General features: G+C 41.9%; 1 protein-coding gene across 1 annotated transcript; it reads left to right on the forward strand.

Moving 5' to 3' along the window:
• The first annotated feature begins 8,241 nt into the window (after positions 1-8,241).
• On the forward strand, positions 8,242-9,637 carry LOC148025858 (polyubiquitin-like). The gene has a single exon (XM_087693119.1). The coding sequence runs from the start codon at positions 8,373-8,375 to the stop codon at positions 9,288-9,290; it is 918 nt and encodes a 305-aa protein (XP_087549245.1). The 5' UTR covers positions 8,242-8,372; the 3' UTR covers positions 9,291-9,637.
• Positions 9,638-25,270: the final 15,633 nt, after the last annotated feature.

Raw genomic sequence — 25,270 nt, forward strand, 5'->3', positions numbered from 1 at the left:
AGGGTTTATCTATTTGCCATGATGTAGTATTCTCAACCATCTTCTCTATTGTAGTACTATGGTATTGAACATTTGGAAGTCAGCCCTTGAGGAAACATATTTATCAATTTGCTCCAAAAAATGGACTAGGGCCTATCCCAAACTAGTTCTTGAGCAAACCATGATTCCTCAATGACATAGAGAGGTCTATACTCTCTCGTGTCAAGTAACAAACCCTTAATAGTAGTTCATAGTAGTTATTAGTATTAGTGATTAGTGTGGGATTAAGTGGGTTAATTAGTTATTAGGTGAGTTGAGGCTATATGTAAACTGATTAATTAATTAGTGTTACTTTAGTTAATAGCAGTTATAATAGTATTTATTAGTATTGGTCATTAGTATGGGGTTAAGTGTTAGTGTATTTTGTTAATTAAGTATATTTAGTTAATTAGATGGTGTATTGTGTTGCAATCACTTAGTGTGTTAGAATAACTCATTTTTCTAATGTATTTGTACTTAGAATTAATATACTTTGGTCATAGTCTTCTTTCCTTTTTGTCATAATCAAAAGTAAAAGAAAGTAAAGAAAAGCAAAGAAAAGTGCATATCTTCTTGAGAGAGGACCTATGCCAGCTCTTTGACATGTTGCTTGCATAGTATGTTTATGTATTTTTTTGTGCTACTATAATGCTTTTATGAAGTAATGAGCAAATTCTTAACCAAAAGAATTACTGAAATGTGAAAGCCACCACTCTCAGAATTTGACTAAGTAGCTTTTTGATTTTTGGTTTTATGTTTTGCAAGGTACTCTTCATCAACACTACGTCGCTACCATATGATAAGTTTCCAACCAAATCTAGTTAGCTTCAAAAAATTATTAGTGTTTGAAAGGTGAGAAGGATCGAAGCTTGCACCCGAGAGCTATGGCAGGAGAGTAAGAGCAAGAAAGAGAGAGACAAGAAATGGGAACTCCAATAGTCACAATGTGTGACCGAGCCTTCCTTTATTCAAACTGTCACTAAAAGAATAAAGAATAAAGTGACGGTGATGGGCGCCCGCCACTTGCAGTGTGCAGTGGCGATGAGACTGTCAGTGTAGTAATACACGGGCGGCTAGGCGGAGGCGCCTTTACCCCCAACAACCTCCCACTTAAAGGCGAATTTGCCCTAGTGAGGAGTGAAAAGAAAAAAGAAAAAGACAATACAACATGTACATATGTACAACAGGATGAGGAAAGACGTCATCTCATCCCACGCCCATCAACCTCCTGAGGAAGGCAAAGCGCTCTGTAGAGAGGCTTTTCATGAGCAAATCTGTAGGATTCTGGTCAGTTGAGATCTTGACAAGGTCAACAGACTTGTCCTCAACAACCCCACGTATGAAGTGATACCTCACCTCAATGTGTTTCATCTTCGCATGGAAGACCGGATTCTTGGCTAACTGAATAGCACTCATAGAATCCGAATGCAGTGTAAGGATAGCATCAATACCAAGGTCATCAACCAAATGACCCAACCAAATGGCCTCCTTGCAAGCCTTAGTGGCTGCAACATACTCAGCCTCTGTAGTAGAAAGGGCCATGCATTTCTGCACCCTGGACATCCAAGAAACATCACCTCCAGCATAGGTGAATACATAGCCGAAAGTGGACTTCCTACTATCTGCATGTCCTGCATAATCAGAGTCAGTGTACCCCACGACTCTTGTATCCTGGCTACCATAGCATATGCACATATCTGCAGTGCCCTTCAAGTACCTCATGATACCCTTTACGGCATCCCAATGCTTCTTGCCAGGTGTAGCCATATAGCGTGCCACAACACCATTTGCAAAGGCAATATCTGGACGAGTGGCGATCATGGCATACATAAGACCGCCCACTGCGGATGCGTAGAGAATCTTGGCCATCTCGACCCTCTACTCATTTATTCGTGGACAATTAGCCTGTGATACCTTCACATAAGAAGGCAATGGATAGCCAATAGGCTTTACGTCCTGCATGCGAAAGCGCTCAAGGACTTTATGAATGTACTCCCTCTGTGACAAGTAGAGGAATCCCTGATGCCTGTCACGTCTAATGCGCATACCAAGTATGTGAAAGGCATGTCCCAGATATTTCATCTCAAAGCTCTTCTTGAGCTGAGCCTTAAGAGCATCTAGCTCATCATGAGCTTTCCCTACTATCAGCATATCATCCACATAGAGTACCAAAATCAATAAAGAACCATCATGGACTTTCTTCGTGTAAAGACACGGATCCATAGCACTCCTGCTGTAGCCCTGTGACTGCATAAAGGCATCAAACTTATGATACCACTCCCTAGGTGTCTGCTTCAAGCCATAAAGACTTTTCTTCAATTTGCACACTAGGTACTCCCTGCCAGGTTCTACAAAGCCCTTAAGCTGCTCCATATAAATCTCATCATGCAAGTCCCCATGTAAGAAAGCCGTCTTGACATCCATCTGGTATAAATCTAAGTCAAGCTGAGCAACCAAAGCCAAGACTAAGCGCAGGGTGGTCATCTTAACCACAGGAGAAAAGACCTCATCAAAGTCCACACCATGCTCTTGCTTAAAATCCTTTGCTACTAGTCTAGCCTTGTATGCTGGCTTGGGGTATCCTGGGGTACTTTTCAGCTTGTACACCCACTTGCATGGCAAAGCCTTCTTGCCCTCAGGCAAGAAAACCAAATTCCAAGTCTCATTCTTATGCAAGGAGTCTATCTCAGACTACATAGCCCTCTCCCAGGAGTGACTATCACCCCTGTGCATAGCCTCATCATAGGTGAAAGGCTCTCTTGCATTTGTAACCAAGACATAATGCATCGAGGGCTGAAATCTGTCAGGTGAACGTCTATCTCTAGTAGACCATCTCACGGCAAGCCCTCAGCTCCTCTTGAAATATGACCTTGCAAATCTCAACATCTCTCTTAGGCTGCCTATGCATCTTGTCTTCATGGAAGACTACATCATGACTGCAGATGACTTTCCGTGCCTGCAGGTCCCAGAGATGGTAACCCATCTCGCCTGCATCCCCATAACCAAGGAAAATGCGTTTGACACTCTTAAGATCCAGCTCCCTAGGCACATGGCAAAATGCCTCACATCCAAAGACACAAAGATGCGCATAAGAGGGAGGTTTTCTAGTCCATACCTCCTCTGCAACCTGTAAATCCAAACCACTAGAAGGTGATCTGTTTATGATATGCACAGCTGTACTAATTGCCTCAGCCCAAAAGCTCTGTGGTAGGCCTACATGGCTAAGCATACATACTGCTTACATGCTCTTGGATGGTTCAATTTATCCGCTCAGCCAAACCATTCGGGGGGGGATATAGGGGGCGGTCAACTAACGCTTAATACCCCTCTCATCACATAACTGCTCAAAAGCACGTGAGACATACTCACCCCCATTACCTATCCTTAGGAATTTTAGCTAATATCCAGACTGGTTCTCAACTAATGCAAGCCATCTCTGAAACATAGCTAAGACATCGGATTTTAGCTTAATGGGATAAGCCCAAACTTTCAGTGAAAAATCATCTATGAAAGTAACAAAATACTTTGCACCACCCATAGACTAACAAGGCATGGGCCCATAGACATCCGAATGTATCAATGCCAAGGGCTCACTCATGCGTGGCCTACTAGATTTCTTATGCGTAGACCTAGTCTGCCTGCCATAAAGACAATGCTCACATGAATCAAAACATGCATAATCAAGGGATGGTAAGTACTACAAAACCAAAAAGCATTTTCATTCCCTTTAAAGACATATGGCCCAAACGGGCATGCCAAAGAGATACATGTGGGATAGAACCCACAAACAAAACATGATCAAGGGAAGACGCGGATACAATCAAGGGATAGAGGTTGCCAGCCTTGGCATCTCTCGCAACCACAAGTCTACCACGAGTGATCTTCCATGCAGAGTCTCCAAAAGATACATGATAACCTGCATCATCAAGCTGTCCAGCTGACATGAGACTGCGTGTCAAAGCAGGTACATGACGTATATCCTACATAACAAAACTGCTGCCAGAAGAAAACTGCACCCTAACATCACCAATGCCCACAATATCGAGAGAGCTGTCATCACCCAAGCGCACAGAACCTGAAACAGTACGGTATGAATGAAATCACTCTCGGCAAGGTGTCATATGAAAGGACGCACCTGAGTCCAAGAGCCAACATTGTGCATACATAGAGTGTATCTCTGTCATCTATGAAGCACTAGAAGAAGTTGCAAGGATATAATCATCATCAACATCCTCAGGCTGCATAACATTGATCTCTTCAATTTTAACACTGGACTTTGCAAGCATTATGCTGCGATCAGAAGACTTATCCTACACTTTGTCTTTCCCCTTATCTTTGCACCTTTCATTGCGCAGTTCATGGCATTGTGGCCTAATATGGCCCTTTTTTCCACAATGGTGACAAGTAACATTTGCATTCCTACCATGGGATTTGCTATGTGACTTCCCACAAGACTTGGATCAAGATTTCTGAGAATCCCGTCCACGGCCATTGCCATTGCCATGCTTTCCATATCCATCATTCCTACCTCTAACTGTCATAGCATGCGACACATGAGAGGTATCCAAATTCTTACGGTTAACCTCTTCTTACAGAAGAGCACTCTCAACATCAGATAATTTCAAGGTAGTAGTAGAGGCACATAATGCAGTGCGAAATACATCCCATGACTCATTAAGAGTACCAAGCAAGAAAAGAGGAGTGACATCCTCTGCAAAAGTGATGTCCTGCGAAGTCAAGTTCTTGAGTATAGCATGGAACTGGTTCAAGTGAGCAGACATAGTCACATTCTCCTTCATGCACAATTCCATAAGCTGCTACAGCTAATACATTTGACTCGTTGGACTTTTCTTGTCATAGAGATTCTTGATTTTATCCCATAACTGCCATGCACTCTGTTCTTCCTCAAATACATTGTAATGAACGTGTTTTGTGAGAGATAATACAATAGTGGACTTGCATAACTCATCAAGCTCAAGCCATTCCTCATCTGGCATAGTTGTAGGCGGATGCCCGCTCAACCTCAAAGGTTTGATCTGCGATTTCTACACCAGCACCTGCCAAATCTGGCTCTTCCAATAAGAGTAATTTGTACCATCAAGCTTAGTGATGTTGAAAATAGCATGATCAGTGGACAAACTCGCCATAATGTAAACTGGAAGACTGCAGACAGTTTAAAATTGCTTGCGGTTTACTGCAGAAAATGACCAAAAAATCACCAAAATCGAGAGAAAAATGGCGAGAAAAGTGTAACCAAAGTTGCTGCCCACCAAGTACTAGTGAAAGTACATTATTTTAGAATATTTCAGCATGAAAAATCCATGTCAGTCTGGAGTTATATGCTTGCTGTAATAAATGACAACAGGGTACTGTGAGAGTCAATTGCTGGACCAAATCAATGCACCAAGTCAATAAATGACAGCCAATACATGACCAGCCAAATGGGCATAAATCAGCACCAAATAGTCATCAAGACCCTGAGCAAACACCCAAACATATCACAAAAGCATCAATCAGTGAGTAGGCATACTCCCTAGACAGTAAGGCAAAGTATACATAACACTGGCAAGACCTAACACCAGTAGGTGTATGCTCACTAGAGTGCAAAGCCCAAGCTCAGGTCAAAAGCAATTCCAAGATATCAGTGCATGAACCATGCAACATGTAAGTGTAAGAGATCCCAAAGTCTCAAGTATTTGCAAAATGCTCAAATAGTATAAACCTCCTGCTCAATGTCGGTCAAGCATACAAGATGCTCCCACTGGCACAAAAGGTTGATAAACGAGCTCAATAGCAGTCAAACCCAAATCGAGCTCTAATCTCAGCTCAAAAGCATTCCGAAGCATAAACAAGACATGTGGCATAGTCCAAATACATCATGACATCATACCGAGTAGCCGGGAGCACCTCGTGACCAATAGGCATAACCCAACTGTAACATAAATAGCTTCAACCCTGAAGTTTTTAGTAGCATATAACCTCTCTAAACTGAGCAAATCAGTGAATCCAATATCAAATCCATAGGCAAACCATAGGCATACATTCTCGTATGTATAGGCACCAACCGGGCATAATTGGGCATCAAATGCCAAGACTTGTAAGCATAAAATTGAAGTAACAGGTGGCTGCTCTGTTTTGGACAGATTTGGGATTGTTCAAAACAGTCAATGGCTGAGCTAAATCAGCTTCAAATGCGTCTCACATAAGAGGCACAACATCCACAAGTGATCCGGTATCAATAGATATCAGTAGAAGCATCACATAAGCCATATGCATACAAATACATGTTGTCTCAGACCTGAAATCTGTTGCAAAATATTATATCATCAGAATTTGGCAAATTCGATATCACCATCGCGTCTGGAGAATGCCAAAACCTTAGCTTAGACTCTTCCCTTGCCTGAATCGGGTTCCGAATGCCTGAGATATGATAAAAAGAGTGATTTTTGGGCCAGATTTTGAAATAGGCGTAAAGAAAATGTGAACTGGTTGGGGGCGTCTGCTGTCCCACGTGTCAACAATGGGGCCCAAAGGGGGCACAAATGGGGGGCCAAAGAAGGCCTATACCAAGCCTTAGCAAGCCTTGATAGACTGGACGCAAGATCTAGGTGAAGGAAGCTCTAAGAGGTGTGAGCTATGGCTGTCATAAATCTCTGAAATAATGAAGCAATACCTCAATATCAATGCCTTGACGGTGCCTCAATAGGCCGGGAAGAAGAAGCCGGGGAGTGACGAGAGCTCAAGAGAATGAGCTATGGCTGTTAGGAAGGAGACCCAATGCGAGTGGGGAGTCAATGGGAGGCTGAGAATGCTATGAGCCAAGCTCAAGAGTCAGGAAGCCATGCTCTGATACCAGTTGAAAGGTGAGAAGGATCGAAGCTTGCACCCGAGAGCTATGGCGGGAGAGCAAGAGCAAGAAAGAGAGAGACAAGAAATGGGAACTCCAACACGGGCCTTCCTTTATTCAAACTGTCACTAAAAGAATAAAGAATAAAGTGATGGTGACGGGCACCCGCCAACAACTGCAATGTGCAGTGGCGATGACTGTCAATGTAGTAATACATGGGCGGCTAGGCGGAGGCGCCTTTACTCCCAACAGTGTTGTAATTCATACTTTAAAACATGCATTTCATTTTTCTTAGATGCAACTAAAAAACAAAATTCAAATCAATAAGATTAATATCATACATAGAAAAAGACACATTCAATTTCTCAAGGAGGGGCACCCCCCCTCTTTTAAACGTAAGGTAGTCATATCCCAAAGAGAAAACTACAGAGCAAATATTGTAGAAGAGGGTTCCTTATGAACAACTAAAACATGATCAACCATTTCTCCCACTTGCTGGTTGAAGGAGATGTAGAGGGGGTCTCACGATGGTGAGAGGAGAACGCATTTTTTGCTTCCACCAAAGGACAACCCCTTGTATCTTATTATTACTTTGCCATGAAGTGCATATGCAGGCCCCCTATCCTCTTTGATAAGGGAATCCCTTATGAGAAGAACATCCAATGAGCTAGGACAATCTGCCCAGCATACAGAGTCCCAATAGTCCTATTAGTGAGATTATAGATGTATCCCAAGTCAACATTATCTGAGGAGGTACCCCCATGAATTAGTTGAAAAGAGCATATGATGTGAACAAGTTCTTAAGCATGTTTACATGGTATGGGTATCCCATGCTCTAAGTGCTATTCCCAAGATCTTTGAGAACTGGTGGGAAAATGTGAAAGCCCATTGATAAGGCTACCCAAAGGCATATGGCCTCTTAGGAGCCATGAGTTGCACTCCTATGTAGCTATTCTCCGCCCAAGTAACAGGGTATACCTGCCTTTTTCTCATGATGTGTATCATCATGTGCCTTTGGGTAGATAAAGGAAGAAGGGGGCCCATAAGTCATCATAGATGCCCATGATGAGGATTTGAAGAAGAACTAAATAGTGACTTATATACATCGAGGAGGTTTTGTCATTTTGGAGGCCCCCCATCTCCTGGGTGTGTAACCGGCCCAACAAAACAAAGATTGCAATAGTTTTGATGTTCGAAGAAGTCTAGGCAAAGGAATCTGGTATTCTAGAAGATACGGACAGGTGGACGGCCAATAATGAACCAACGAAGGAACGCGTGGGTGGCTGGTCAAGGGGGCGACGTGGTGTGAAAGGCCCTAAAACGCGTGAGGCATGCCACAACACGCTCTCTCTATTTAAAGGGCATCCCGGCGCGTTTCTTGAACCATCCTTCTGCGATCTTTCCTTCGTTAACAAGGTTTCCGTTTCGTGCTGATCGAGGTCTCTGTCTGTTCGTCTCGCTCCATCTCCTTCCTATTCACTCGTCGAACCATCAGTTAGTCATCAGTATGCAGATCTTCGTGAAGACCCTCACCGGCAAGACCATCACCCTCGAGGTCGAGAGCTCGGACACCATCGACAACGTCAAGGCCAAAATCCAGGACAAGGAAGGCATCCCCCCCGATCAGCAGCGACTCATCTTTGCCGGCAAACAGCTCGAGGATGGCCGCACCCTTGCTGACTACAACATCCAGAAGGAAAGTACCCTGCATCTTGTGCTGAGGCTTCGTGGCGGCATGCAGATATTCGTCAAGACCCTCACTGGTAAGACGATTACACTTGAAGTGGAAAGTTCTGACACCATCGATAACGTCAAGGCCAAGATCCAGGACAAGGAGGGCATCCCTCCCGACCAGCAGAGGTTGATCTTTGCTGGCAAGCAACTCGAGGATGGCCGCACCCTAGCTGACTACAATATTCAGAAGGAGAGCACTCTCCATCTTGTGCTGCGCTTGCGTGGTGGTATGCAGATCTTTGTCAAGACCCTAACCGGAAAGACTATCACCCTTGAGGTTGAAAGCTCTGACACTATCGATAATGTGAAGGCTAAGATTCAGGATAAGGAAGGTATTCCTCCCGACCAGCAGCGGCTTATCTTTGCTGGCAAGCAGCTTGAGGATGGACGCACCCTTGCGGATTACAACATTCAGAAGGAGTCTACCCTTCACCTTGTGCTGCGCCTCAGGGGAGGCATGCAGATCTTTGTGAAGACTTTGACTGGGAAAACGATCACGTTGGAAGTTGAGAGTTCTGATACCATCGACAATGTCAAGACAAAGATCCAGGATAAGGAAGGGATCCCCCCTGACCAGCAGAGGCTTATTTTTGCAGGGAAGCAACTTGAGGATGGTCGCACTCTGGCTGATTACAACATCCAGAAGGAGAGTACTCTCCATCTGGTTCTGCGTCTTCGTGGGGGGGAGTGATGTTCTGGTGCTGCAACAATCAGCCTGGCCCATGTGCCTATGTCAAGTCTCGACATATACTTCTCTGGAGGGCAATAAAATAAACGGTCTTGCTGATGATGTGTCTATGTAGCAGTAAATGCATGTCCAGTCCGATGTAGCTGTGTGTTTGTGTCCAGTCCGCTCGTGTTTACTTTGTTCCGCCTCCGTCATCAGTTGCTCTGGTGCGGTAAGGTTCAAATAAGTAAATGGTTGCTAATGTACCAGTTGTCCCTGGCGCAATGCAATGTCTTGCCGGTCGCTCCAATTACAATGTAAATGTAAATACGTGCTTATTGGATATATATTTAATGTGCTTATTTGATATATATTTTCCTTGTGTTTCCGTCTAAACGCAGGATTCCTTTGAATCAGAGTATGCAAAAGGTCAGTCACTGTCTACATCGATAGGTCTTTGTCTGGAATTCATTAACAATGATGCTGCATCTGGAATCCATTAACATTGATGTTGCGTTTACAATGATGCTGCATCTGGAATTCATTAACTTTGATTTTGCATCTACAGTGAATTTACGTAATGTACACTCCTGTCTTTATATTGAGTTTTTGTCTGAGTTGTAATTTGTTAATGATTGGTTGTGTGTGTTGTGAATGTAAGCTCTAGAACTCTACCTGTAGTTCGTATGGAATGAAATCTTGTTGTGTTGCATCTTTGATGGTCTTCTGCTTCTTAACTTGTTGTTCGTGTTGGGTGTGAAACTTACTGTTGTTAGTCTGGCCTAGTCCTTTGGACATTGGAAATTTACTTGTAGTTTGTAATGAATAAAATTCTGATTCATTCCTGTTGTGTCTGCGATGGCCCCCTGCTTCTTGCATCTTTGATGGTCTTCTGCTTCTCAACTTGTTGTTGAATGTTGGTAATAATAGTTCAAGTGTATTTGCGAGGTACGAATCATGGGCAATGGCAGCCCCTTCACAGGTCATGCTTATAATAAGCAAGTACCTGCTGCATGAGGTTTGGCCATTCTCATGATGCTTGAGAGTTGGTCATGTTTCATTGATGAAGGATATGCTCGTCAATGTTACAAGTGAAGTTGGATAGAGGTTGCTTCTGATCAGAAGCAGAGGAGAATGAACGCTCTGGTGAGGGGCTTCCCCCAAATTGTTTAACTTCAAAGTTGATCTTGGCATTGTCTTATCGGACCATCTCCTGGTTTGGGAGCGAATTATCAATACTGTCCAGTAGTGCATACATTTGCAAGGCATGCGGCTATCTGAGGAGGAGAGTTGGAATTAAGATGGGTAGAATTTATTGTTTTCACTCATGCCAGGGTTGCTTGACTTAGGTGGTTCAATGATTTTGAGGCCGAGGAAATCAAGCAAGCTCGGATGATCCGACATGCTGTTCTAGTACGGGGGATGGAGAAGATTGACCTCTTGTACAGTTAAAAGCTGGTAGGAGATGTGTATTGCAGCTCAGTAGAATTCGTCAAGTCTCTTAAGAAATGCACAGCTAATGAGGAAAGCACACAGTAGCCCTGCAATATGATAATGGCAATTGGGAACTGAATCAAGAGAGCATTGCAGCTGCCTACAGGAAGCATTTTCAAATTCTCTACCAACCCAATCTTTGCCATAGATCAGGAGGCACTTCAAAGAATCCTTATTCTTGTCAATAGGGTCATCTCAAATAAAAACAATGTCTCACTGACCTAGAAGTTTTCCCCTGGGGAGTGGGAGGCTCAAATATGTTGTGACTGATCAAATCAATCTTGATTGGGAAAAAGGGTGTCTTGCAAGTTGCCCACCACCTTAGTGCCAAAGCAAACAGTGTGCACTCAACCGAATCATTGGTGTTGTCCCATTTCGCTAATGAGAGTCATCTACAAAGTCTTCACAAAGGCCTTGGCTCATAGGATGGGGTCCAACGTGCAAAAATGCACAAATGTGCACCACTATGGGTTTATCAAAGGCAGGAACCTTCAAAATAATGTGCTTAATGTTTTAATGGCTTCTGAATTAGTTTCCATCTCAGGTCAAAAAATTGTCCTTTTGCAGTTAGATGTTGAAATTATACTGCGGATGGGGTCTCACCAGAGAATTGCGAACTTCATGTATGTACTCTTTGAAGGGGGCCAAACTTCTGTTTCGATCAATGGGTCCCTTACAGCACCAATTCAGATTGGAAGTAGTGAGGTAGGGCTGCCATTTGAGCTCCTTGCTTTTTGTTATGGCCACACACACTCTGTTATGCTTGATGGACAACATGGCACAAGAGGAGGCCTTGATGGACAACATGGCACAAGAGGGGAGCCTCATGGGGGTAAAATATCAGGGCAAGCAATTGGCAGGACAGGGTTTTGCAGATGATCTGATGATAATGCTACAACAAGCTAGCAAACGGAATCTTGGAGAGTGCAATGAACGTTCTAAAATGGTATGAGAAGGCAGCATAGTTCATGATCAACATACAAAAATCATGTCGGATTAGCTTGGAGGACAATTTGCTGAACCTAGGCTGGAGAGGAAAGTGGTCTACATAGGAGTTTTCAGATATCTAGGGTTCCCAATGGGGCAGCAAGTAACCAATCAAGGAAAGTGCAGTGGATTCTTGATAAAATCAAGAGGAAGCTTAAGCATTGTAAATTTACGGCTTGGCCACTCCATGTGAAGCTTAAGATACTCGAGACCTTTATTTACTCGCCATCAAATTCTACTTGCCTTTGATAAATTGTAACAAGAATCCGCAAGAGGCTTGGAATACATTGACAAGAAACCTCCTTTAGGGTAATATGGCAAGAGTAAGTACATCTCTCCTATTAACTTAAATTACTTGAAATTTGGTACGGAAGACAGAGGACTGCTTATGGATCTGGGAGGGGAGGCTGATCTCTTAAGAGCCAAGTTATTTAGTAAATTTAAGTAGCAAAAGACACCGTGTTCTTGAATGATGCTTGGTGTATTGCATCAACATAACATAAAATGATGTCTTAGTTGAGGGTTCATTGTAGAGGACTTGGCTTTAACACAAGCCCTCTTTCATGTTTGAGCTCAAGGTATATTGCTTTGTTTGTTGAGCTCTTGGAAGAAAATACTATCAAGGAACATTAAGATATACAAGAAGGCAGAGTTGGTTAAGGGGGACAATGTATATTGAAGCTCGAATATACAACCATCTCTAGCCTTGCAACTCAAGAGAAGAGGTCTCTCCCTTCTGAAGAGAGAGGTGTGCAAAGTGGAATATTACCTTAGTCATGATGGGGAGGTTGTTAAGGGTGGAGGAAGGATTGAGGAAGTGGAACCTCAACAAGGCATTCGAGTCATCGCGGAGATTTGTTGTAGAGAAAATTAGGTCAATGGAGGCAGCTTCCTTGACAATCCCAATTCCAATGTAACAAACCTTTTGTAGAGAAAATTAGGTCAATGGAAGCAGCTTCCTTGACAACCCCAATTCCAATGTAACAAACCTTTTGTATATCAATTGTTACGAAGACATATTGGCTCAATGATTCCAAATTAATTGATGCTCATGTACTTTGAAGGGCAATTTGTATTAGTAAGTGTTTCAAAATATGATCAAATGTTCATCTTTTTATTTAAGGGTGGTCAATGGCGAGAACGCCCTATTATTATACTTGGGTTGTCATTGATGAGATGCCTAAGAGAAATTAAAAGCTTAGGTGAGAACGCCCTATAATTATACTTGGGTTGTCATTGACGAGATGCCTAAGAGAAATTAAAAGCTTAGTCGAGCTGTTAGATTGACCAGAAAACTCAGATTGCCCTCTACCCTTCTATTTATTTTTCATATCAAGCAAGGGATATTTGAACACCATTAGGCTTTTGTTGTGAGTCTAGACCAATTTACTATTTCTAGGGTGCCCTTAAACTTGGCCTTGTTTTTGGAGCACCGCACCTCCTTAAGGGTTATAATTCTTATCGAGTTGAGCAGGATTTTTCCTTCCTTTTCTAGTTGGTTACTTTTTTCAAAGATGCATGCGTAGACTTATTCCCCTTGCATAGTGCGGCTCTTACATGTAGTATTAGAGCCACAACACACCTTAGTCTATGGACTTGCACTTGTTGACCTATCAAATATAGGTATTGTAGACATACGCAAGTCTACAACTTAAGCCTAGCTAAGAGAGAGAAGCTAAATTAAGAGTTGAGAAGCTAAATCGAGAAGTCAGAAGAGATAGTCGGCAATGAAAAATGGGGAGAGAAGCTTGAGTATTACCAACCAGTAGACACATCTGTCGACTACTAATAGTCCATGGAGTACCTTTATTTTTGGAGGAGTCCCATCAATTGCACTGGCAGTGAATGCTGTAAGTCCTCCAAGCCGAAATTATCACGGACACGCATATAAAACTACTTTCTCAGCGGACTTTCTTGAGTTGACAGACTTAGATGTGTCAACTCTTACTTCTACCCATACTTGATCTGAGTCTATCACTGCTCTTACTTATGGCCATACTTGCTATCAGAAGCATTCAGTCTAGAACAAGTTGTTTATATCTTCCTTCGGAATATACATGTTCCATCCCGTAGGTCTCTTTGATGTACTGTATTACCAGTAACAATTGTCTCTACTATGACTCTCCAAGCAGATACCTTGTCCTGAAGGGGATATTTAGGCTCCACAAATCCTTCATGATATCTATCATTGTCCATGCGAATGTTTTAGTAATTGTGTATACTTTTAGCTTCTTCACTTTGTTGGGGGTAAAGGTGTCTCCGCCTAGTCGCATGTGTATTACTACACTGACATTATCCGCCACTGTACACTGTAGGTGGTGGGCGCATGTCACTGTCACTTTATTCTTTATTCTTTTAGTAACAATTTGAATAAAGGAAGGCTCGATCACACATTGTGACTGTTGGAGTTCCAATTTTCTCTCTCTTTCTTGCTCTTGCTCTCCCGCTATAGCTCTTCCAAGCAAGCTTCGATCTTTCTCACCTTTCAACTAGTATCAGAGTATGGTTGCTTGAGCATTCGACCTTGGTCTGTGACTCCTTCAGCTTCCTATTGATTACCTACACTCGTTAGGTCTCCTTCCTGACAATCATAGTCGACTCTCTTGAGCTCTCGTCACTTTTCGGCTTCTCAAGCACCTACTCGGTCCATTTGGGCACCCTCAGGGCATTCCTTCAGAGGTATTGAAGCATTCTTTCGAGTGTTTATTTCAATTTGCAGGGTACAACATGAAGGGATTGCAAAAAAAAAATTCGTTTTTTACTTCAGTTCTCCCTTGGCACTCATTGGCAGCCTCATTTGGGCACTATACACTTGGTTTATGCTTGGCATTCGATCCCAAGCCTTGGCATTGAGCATTGATGTGATTTACTTTAGGTTTTGACTGTTATACACAATTTACAGGCAGCCCACAGTAGTTTTACATTAGCATTTTATATCTGAATCACTTTGGCATTGACATTTGATGTTCGGTTGGTCTCGAATGCTCCTTGAATGTTAGAGAAATGTATGCCTATGATGTGAGATGCATTTGGGACTGAATTTGCTTAGCCATTGATTGTTTTACACAGTCCACAGGCAGCCCAAAATAAGGTAGTCCCCTTGTCATTACACATTATGCTTATGTTACATGGTCATTTTATGCTCGATTGGTCTCGAGTGGTCTCCGAATGATTGGGGAATGTATGCCTATTGATTGGTCATTATTTGGAGCTGATTTAGTGGTCTGAAATACTCGATTTTACACAGTAAATCACTAGAGAACTGAAGCTTATTTAGTCACTTTATGCTTTGCCTACTGGCACAGGTGCTTCTCGAGTGTTTCATATGACTATTGGGATGCAAATAAAGATTGGCCAATGCTTTGGATGGTTTCAGAATGTATTTTGAGCCTTGTTTGAGCTTTGTATTGGTTGGCATTTACTTGACATTCATCTACACTGGTATGCTTTGTGATACAGGTTATACCTATGGTCTATGTATGACCCGTTGGTACATGCTTGATGCTTATGCTACTTACACATGCTAGTTACATTGTTTGGACTTGAATGCTACTGAAATTTTATTTGGGCTTGACTTTAGATATTATGGAGCTTATTTTGGTTTTGCTTTGGCTCGTCACCAGAGATTGATTGGGATTGTCTTCATGACATTGGATGCTATCACTCGGTACTTGATCGCTCATATGCTCTGGATGCCTTACTGATGTATGATCCTGGATACTCCATCATTGGTGCTCTTACATGCTTTGTTTGAGCTTATTTGCATGACACTTACAACTTTTGTGCCAGTGGAAGCATCTTTGTACGCTTATCAGACATTGAGCAACAGTGCGGATTATGCATATTGAGCTTTTGGATACTTGATACTGGGATCTCCTCGTGGATGATGTATGTTTGATATATCTTGGTCTATGTAGATGTACTTGGGTTGATTCGGCTTTGTATTCACTGAGCAGACACCGACTTGTGTCAGGTCTTGGCAGTGGTATGTACATTTTGCCCTGTTGATTAGGGAGTATACTGACTTTACTGATGGACTTTGCTTGACATGCTTGGGTGTTGGCTCATGTTAGTTTGACTATTACATGCTTATTGATACCCGCTTGATGCTCGTTTTGCATTGACAATTGGTGATTGACTTTGAATATTAGGTTTTGCCTACTCTCAGCTCTCATTGTAAAGTGTTGTCATAAATTACAAGTATATATCTTCGGACTGTGATGTATTCTTCAAATTAAATCATCCTGGTTTTATGTACTTTTGATGGTACTTAACGAGAAGCATCATTAAATACTCGTTTCTTGCCATTTTGCCTTGGTTTTGGTGGTTTTTTTGGTCATTTTTTACAGTTTATAGCAAGCAGTTTTGAATTGTCTGTACTGTTTCAGCTTGCAGTATGGCATCTTCTTCCACAAACAGTGTTATCTTTAACATCATTAAGCTTGATGGTACGAATTATGCCTATTGGAAGAGCCAAGTTTGGCAGGTATTGGTGCAGAATTTGCAGATAAAGCCATTAAGGATGCATGGCGAGCAACTTGAAACTATGACTGATGATGAATGGATGAGCTTGATGAGTTATGCAACTCCACCCTCATCTTGTCCCTCTCTGAACATGTGCATTACAATGTGATTGAAGAAGCACATAGTGCTTGGCAGCTTTGGGATAAAATCAAGAATCTCTATGACAAGAAAAGTCCAACAAGTCAGATGTATTGGTTGAAGCAACTTATGGACTTGCGCATGAAGGAGAATATGACGATGTCTGCTCATTTGAGCCAGCTTCATACTATTCTCAAGAGGACTATGCAGTCTGAGATGGATTCCCTACACCAGAATATGAGTTGGGATTTGGTTGCATTATCTAAGGGCAAGAAGACTTTGTCGTGCAAATGGGTGTACAAGCTGAAAAGTACCCCTGGAAACCCCAAGCCAACTTATAAGGCAAGACTTGTTAAGGGCTTTAAACATGAGCATAGAGTTAACTTTGATGAAGTCTTTTCTCCTGTGGTCAAGATGACCACCCTACGCTTGGTTTTGGCCTTAGTCTTGCAGATTGACTTGGACATGTATCAAATGGATATGAAGACTCCATTCTTGCATGGGGATTTGCATGATGAGATATACATGGAGCAGCTTAAGGTCTTTGCAAAACCTAGTAAGGGAGCACCTAGTGTGCAAGTTGAAGAAAAGTCTTTATGGCTTGAAGCAGGTACCTAGGGAGTGGTATCATAAGTTTGATGCCTTTATGCAGTGATGGGGCTATAATAAGAGTGCTCTGGATCCGTGTCTTTACACGAAGAAAGCCTGTGATGGCTCATTGCTTATTTTAGTACTTTATGTGGATGATATGTTGATAGCAGAGAAAGCTCATGATGAGCTTAATGCTCCTAAATCTCAGCTGAAGAAGAGCTTTGAGATGAAGGATTTGGGACATGTCTCTCACATTCTTGGTATGCGCATTAAGCGCGACAGGCATCATGGACTACTCTACCTCTCACAGAGGGAGTATATTCATAAAGTCCTTGAGCGTTTTCGCATGCAGGACGTGAAGCCTATTGGCTGTCCATTACCTTCTTATGTGAATGTTTCACAGGCAGATTGCCCACAAACAGATGAGCAGAGGGCTGAGATGGCCAAGATCCCTTATGCATCAACCGTGGGCAGTTTGATGTATGCTGTAAAAGCCACTCGTCTAGATATTGCCTTTGCAGTTGGTGGCACACTATATGGCTATACTTGGCAAGAAGCATTGGAATGTCGTGAAGGATATCATGAGATACCTGAAGGGCACAATAGATATGTGTATTTGCTATGGTAGCTATGATACATGAGTTGTGGGGTACACATACTCGGATTATGTAGAACATGCAGATAGTAGGAAGTCCAATTCTGGCTATGTATTCACTTATGTTGGAGGTGCTGTCTCTTGGACATCTAGGGTTTAGAAGTGTACAACTCTATTTACCATTGAGGCCAAGTATATTGTAGCCACCGAGATTTGCAAGGAGGCCATATGGTTAGGCCGTTTGGTTCATGACCTTGGGATTGATGCTATACCTGCGCTGCATTCGACTTCTATGAGTGCTATTTAGCTAGCCAAGAATCCGATCTTCCATGTCAAGACTAAACACATTGAGGTGAGGTATCACTTCATACATGGGGTCGTGGTGGACAAGTCTATTGACCTTGTCAAGATCTCCACTGATAAAAATCCTGCAGGTCTGCTTATGAAAAGCCTCACTACTAAGCACTTTGTCTTCCTTAGGAGATTGATGGGTGTTGGATGAGATGATGTTTTTTCTCATCCTGTTGTACATGTGTACATTGTATTGCCTTTTCTTTTTTCTTTTCACTCCTCACTAAGGCAGATTCGCCTTTAAGTGGGAGGTTGTTGGGGGTAAAGGTGCCTCCAACTAGCCGCCCATGTATTACTACACTGATAGTAGTCGCCATTGTACATTGCAGGTGGTGGGCACCCATCACCATCACTTTATCCTTTATTCTTTTAGTGACAGTTTGAATAAAGGAAGGCATCGGCACACATTGTGACTGTTGGGGTTCCCATTTTGTGTCTCTCTCTTTCTTGCTCTTGCACTCTCGCCATAGCTCTTCCAAGCAAACTTCGATCCTTCTCACCTTTCACACTTCATCTTTGCCATAGGACCCTTATGCCCCTAGCGTTCAGCATGTTTTGAATAGGTTTACCCTTGATCTTAAGTGCAAAGACATTGTTGTTGCCTTCTCTGAAACTTGGTACACCATGCTGGGCAAGTTGCCTCGCAACGAATTCCCATATTAGCTTTAAATTCCTAAATAGGTACCGTAATGCCTCTTCTTACTTGTTCGCTACTTATAACCCTATGACTATCATCCACCCATCGTTTTATTCTACCGATCCCTTTTGCTACTAACACACCAACCCTCCTCTCATTTCTAAAGCGGGTTTGAAATCCCATGTCTAATATATGTTCTCCTTCCTAAACTCTTTTCCATCCGAATCCAATTCCACCTACAACAGTATCCTTCGCCAACATGCAATAAAGTCGGCTATGAGACCCTTTTACTTTTATTGCAAATTGTGTATGTGTAGAGACCAAATTTGACCCTGGCAATTTCCATCTTTTGCATAAATTTCCGTTGTCACCATCAAGAATGTATGCATACAAGTATTTTCGATCAAGGAGTACCTTGCTCCCAACATTTCCTAAGTAGTTTTCCTCTCAGAACATCTAGTTTCCCTTTAATTCAAGGGAATCCTAGACCACCTTCTTCCTTACTACCTTTGATAAATTCATGGGTTGATGGGGGCCATGTATTTGCTCCTCTCTTACTTGCCCCAAAGGAAAATTTCCACCTCCCATTCTTTTCTTTTGGCTTGAATCCATTTCAAAATAGGCAGATAATACCTCATCATTGGAAATATGAAGAACTTAAGAATTTTCAGATGTACATGGAGAGGACAAGGGTATGCTCTTAAAAGGAGAAGTGCCCAACTATGTCAACTTTGAGAGTAAAATGTTTATAGCATCCTTCAAGGATTAAAGTCTCTTGAGGTTTGAATTAATTATAGCAAGGCATAGAGCCTTTCAAATCCCTAAAACACTCATAAGCATAGTAAAAGAATCATCTCTACTGAGCCATAGAGCCACCATGAATTCTACAAGTTCTAATCCACACCATTGTCCAATAATGTAGCCCTTACAAGCTCTAAGAAGTGCTTGTTTGCTCTTGATTGTACAATAGAAATTTGCTAGCATGATCTTCTTAAACTCCCTCTAAATGCTTTCTTTGCTTCCTCACTTGAGGGCTCTTAGAAGGGGGTGGAACACATCTCTTCCTCTTTTCTGCCATGGAAAGCATAGAAAGGATTGCATTTACTGAACTTCGCTATCCTTTTCTTGGTGGGAAATTTCTGAAATAGGACTTTCTAAAACAACGTATCCATCCATTTAGGGGGTGTTGCTTTCTAGAGCCTGACAAGCCTTAGCTGTATCAATGTAGTTCAGATTACGAGGTTAATCTTAGCAAATCTGTGATTCCCTTGCGAAGCCAATTAGTTCAATATATTCCCATTGTTTGCTACATAAGATGAAGACCAAGTATCCTCCTTTTTAACAAAATTTGCTTGTAACCACTTTCCTTAGAATTTAGATGAAGGTCTTCTCTGATAGCCTTCTATGATTTCTACTTTCCTTGTACCCTATAGGTCCAACCAACAACAACCCACACCTTTGGTTTCTATTTTAGAGGCCAACCTTGGCTTCTCTACTTCTTTCTCCCTTGCACACTTCTCCCTCTTCTTTGCGGTGGCACTGAAAAGCTCTTGTTCTCTCTCTTTCCCTCTTCCTCTCCCTCTCCCTCTCCCTCTCAAGGCGAAGATCTCTCTTGCTCTCTCTTTTGCTCTCTCACAAAAATGTTTGTGGCAAATGCCGCGCTTAGGTTTTCAACTCTTTTTTTTTCTTAGACCGACGTCGCTATTTACGTATTTGCATCGCAAATAGCGATGCCACTATTTTGTGTCACAAACCGTCATCATCGCTATTTTTCCATTCCCTTGTAGTGCTTATTGAACCAAGCAAAGCCGTTTAATGTCTAGGTTGTCTAACTACTATGGAAATCACACTCACAAGTTTCCATTGGTTGTTTGATAAAATTAAAACCAAGATCCAGTCATAGCAAGGACAAACTAAGGGGTTGGATGGAGAATTGTGGTGCTAAAGACCATTTTCTCTTCCTATACCTTATCTATGGGTGATATTTCCCCTTCTTTGAGGTTTGGTGGAAGAAGATTGAAAATTATGTTGTTTAGGGCATGCTTGTAGAGCTTCAAGGATTCTAAGAAGTGGATTGCTATATTAGTTGCAATCAAGTGACTACAAGAAAGGAAGATGGCGGCCTGCACTTGAAAGCTTTGTGCGATTGATGAGTCCAAGATACTTATTTTTATGCTACTGAAAAGGATGAATCTGATGAGCTCTTCAATATCTTATCAACAATGGGCACTTTATCGCCACCTTGGATCTTTATGCAATGATAAGTCCAAGAGACTTGTTTTTATGCTAGTGAAGAGGATAAACTTGATAAGCTCTTCAGTACCATTTATCAACAATGGGCACTTTCAAGCCACCATGTATGTTGGTTTAGATTGGTCTGATAAGATGTTTAATACTATGATCAAGTACCAAGATCAAATTGGTCATGAAGAACTCTAAAACACCACGAAGAGGAGGTGAAGAATCCATCCTTCAGCCTTTGTGGTAGATATATTGCCTCTTCTTACTTTGTTATTGTGTTCCCCTCCCCTCCTTTTGTAATGAGATGTAAGAAGGAAGGAAGAGGAAGAGAGAACATGAGAGAGAAAAAGAGGAAGGTAACAAAGAAAGAGATGAAGATAGAAACAATGTAGAGAGAGAGAGAGAGAGAGAGAGAGAGAGAGAGAGAGAGAGAGAGAGAGAGAGAGAGAGAGAGAGAATGGGGGGAAGGGTAACAAAGAGAGAGGAAGAGAGAAATGAGACATGAAAGGAGGGAGAGAAACAAAGAGAGAGGCAACAAAGAAAGAGAGGGGGGAGAGAAAGAGAAACCGAGAGTGAAGGAAGAGGTGGAAAAAAGGATGAGGTAAAGAGAGGAAGGAGAGTGAAAACAAAAGAGAAAGCTAGAAAGAGAGGGGGAGAAAAAGGGACGGAAAGAGGGAGAAAAGAGAGATAGAAAAAACAACAAATAGAGAGCGAGAGAGGGGGAGAGAGAAAAATAGAAACAATGAGAGAATTAGAGAGAACATAATGATAGAAAAATAAGAGGAGAGGGGAAAGAGAGGCACAAAGAGGGGTGGGGAGAAACCGTCTTTCAATGTCATTGTTTTATGAGTTTTTTAATTTTCTATATTTGATTTTGATTGTAACGAGATAAGTCGAGTGTGAATGGAGAGGAAAAGAGAGGAAAAAATAGAGAGAAGAAGGGAGGGAAAAGAAAAGAGAGAAGAAGTGAAAGTAAGGAGGGAAGATGGGGGAGAGAAATAAACATTAAGAGAGAGAGAGGGGGGGAAGAGAGAAACAAAGAAGGATGAAGGGAGGAAAATAAAAAAGAGAAAGAGAGAGAGAAAGAGGGGTGGGAAGAGAAACAAAGCGGAGATGTAGGGAAGCAAATAAAAAAAGGGAAAGAGAGAAAAAGAGGGGTGGGGAGAGAAATAAAGAGGGGGATAGATAAAGACAAAGAGACATGGAGATAAAGTAATGAACAAAGAAAGATGGAGGGAGGCACACAAATGAAGGGAAAGGGAGAGAAAGATGAGTAGAGATTAAAATGAAGGAAATCATCAATGAGGGAAACAAAAATCTATTGTCTGTCGTAATATAGACCAAATGGAGAATGATGATGGTCATGATGTCCAAGATCATGAGATGTATCTTAATCAGTGTGTTCGGTGTCCTTGCACTTAATGCAAGCTAGAAATTAGATGAAAGTGTCGCTTGTCCATAGAATACGTACGACACTTCAGCGAATTTCAATAGGAGATAATTGATCAGACGATCTCACCCTTTTAGAAAATGGTAAGAAAAGTGTGTATCCATCATACTTTACGTTCCCAAAGTAATTAAATATCATATATAAAAATATTAGACATGCCCGTGAAATTTGTATAGAGAGGTGACGCTTTATCCCAAGGAATGCATCTATTGCATCTCGTTAATTAGAAGAGTTCGTGGGCATACAATGAATGGAATGCTTGAGCCGATACACCAATTGGAGGGTGCAGTCTACACCCTTGATACCAGAGGAGACAATCGGCCTTTTGGACCTTCCTCCAATCTTGGAGCCTAAGATAGAGGCAATGATTGATGCATTAATGCCTATGGATGTTGAGTTATCTAATCCACTGAGAGAGGAAACGTCTATACCATTATATGATGGGTGCCACGTATCTCACATGAAGATACTGCTTGCGCTCCTAAATGTGCATGCAAAGTACGGGTAGAGTGATGCGAGTATGACAGAGTTGTTCATGTACATTTTACGCATCGTTGATTTTTTTGACTCTATTATAAAAAACACTTATTGGGTTTTTCAAGTCATATTCTATTTTTTTTTCAAGTTGCTAAAGCATCATATATTACCACTTAGAAGCACAATACTGAGTTTCGTAATGATGCACGACTGGTGTTATGAAAGCTTGGCATGGACTACAACAACAGCCATGCATGTGTTAATGATTGTGTTCTAATTTGAGGAGATTACGAGACTATGGAGACATATCCAAAGTGTGACGCTCACAAGTATCGATAAGACTTGCAAGGACAAACCATCCCTCAGAAGATTCTTTGATACTTTCCACTTATACTGCATATACATCACATGTTTCGTATGTAAGGTATGGTGAGCTTAAGAATGTGGCATACACATAATAGATCTACAGATGGAGTCCAACAAATATCAGTAGATTCATGTGCATGAAGCCACATTGACTCTACCTTTTTAGTCTATGCACGAGAGCCAAGGAATCTCGGCTCGGTCTTGCTATGGATGGCATGAATCCATTTGGTCACCGCTCAACTTATAGTGTGTGGCTTGTAGTCCTTGTTAACTACAACATCCCGCCAAGGCTTTCTACGAAGAAAGGATACCTGATCCTTAGCTTACTTGTTCTTGGACACTACAAAGTCAAGAACATGGACGTCCACCACCTCCATCCATTAGTTGATGAGCTCAAGATTTTGTGGGAGGAGGGGATTGCTATGGAAGACATGAGCAAGCCCGATGGTCGATAGTCCACTAATATACAATATATTCTCATGTGGACCATGCATGACTTTTCGGGATTCGGGGAGTGCTTAGGTAAGTGGGCTTTTGTTCTCGTTGGTGATATCTAATATAGCACATCCAAGTTTGTGTTGACTAAATAGGGGTATTGTGACAGGTCTGGTTATCTCAGGTTATTATGTATGTCGATTTAAGTTTGTGTTGACTAAATAGGGGTGTTGTGACAGGTCTGGTTATCTCAGGTTATCATGTATGTCGATTGTGTGGGTCATAGTTAGGCTCTCGAAGGTCATGGACCATGAAGAAGATGGTATATTAAGAACACACTATTTTCTTGTCGGAGGGTCATGAACTATGGAAAGATTTTCTTAGGCGACCTCCAACACGAATGAATGCCCAAAGCTAGTACAAGTTGAAAATGGTCCACAAGGAATCATATCTAAGTGGAATGTCATAGTTCTCGATTTTCTAGGAGTTGCCGTATTGGACCCACTTACAAATCAACCATTTGTTGGATCTTATGCATATTTTCAAGAATGTGGGTAGCTTATTATGTGACCACATCATAGGAAAGTGAGACACTATAAGGGCACAAATAGATTTGAAAGAGGTAGGCAAGATGGAGACGCTTTGGAGCACTGACAGTCACTTGCAACTACCTTGCGCTTATTGGGTCCTGTCCACTAAAGAAGAGCGTATTGTAAAGAAAATTATTAGGTCTATCCGCACCCCGATGGATATGATGCATTCCCTTAGGTTCGCTTTCTCTAAAGATGACCAACTATCAGGGCTGAAATTTCATGATTAGCATAAGACATGTCAGCTTTGTCTTTGGTTGCAAGTAGCCTCAATATTTTGCTATTTAGTGTCTACTTGATGTTTGTAATGCTTCTTTATTTGTGACAGTTCGTACTACCGATCGTGATTGCAGAATGCCTCACTCCAAAAATACGCCAAGCGATTTACATGTCGAATTTAGTGCAATGGATCTCACAAAAAGAGATCAAGACATCCTCTATTGAATCCACAAGGCGGGGAGTGGTGGAGATAGTCTGTCTCTTTGAGAAGTACCTGCCCACAAGCATGCTCACGATCCAAACTCACATCCTGTTACATCTCTCGTAGATGAAGTAGAGATTGCAGGACCCATCCATACGCAATGGATGTTCTTCTTTGAGCACTTTATGAAAATCCGGAAGGGATTTGCGCGACAATAAGCTTAGCCAGAAGGTAGTATGGTTGAAGGTTTGGCTGGTGGTCGGAGGCATTAGTACATATTTCAGAGTGACTACCAATGGTGAATTCAGACAACAGTATGTTATGGTTACTGAAGGATGATAATAGACCGATCAGAGATGTGGTGGTTAGAAATATAGTAGAAAAAATGATGGATGCTGCCATGGAGGAGAAAGTGAATCGTTTTTGTATGTTGTATCATGCATCCATGGAGACGTGGCTCGCTAGGTATGAGCAAGCTAGAAAAGATCGAAAAAAAGTGCAATTGAAATTTCGACGTAGTACATGCCATCGATCGATTCATTATCTTGAGGGCATGGAAGAGATGCCATGGTTTATGTCTATGCAGTGGTTACATGGAGCTTTGATCGCAGCTTCTTGCAAAGTGATAGAGCTCTTTATCGAGGAGTGGAAATTCTCAAAAGGGATGTTTGAAGGTGATCGCATGTTTTATAAGTTATCGTATCTAGATTTTATATGCAATAACTAATTTAACCATTTCACTATACAATACAAAATCTATAGTGTGG

This window comes from Lygodium microphyllum, chromosome 14 (assembly GCF_053477565.2).
Source record: "Lygodium microphyllum isolate KBCC chromosome 14, Lygodium_microphyllum_v1.1.10, whole genome shotgun sequence".
NCBI lineage: Eukaryota > Viridiplantae > Streptophyta > Polypodiopsida > Schizaeales > Lygodiaceae > Lygodium > Lygodium microphyllum.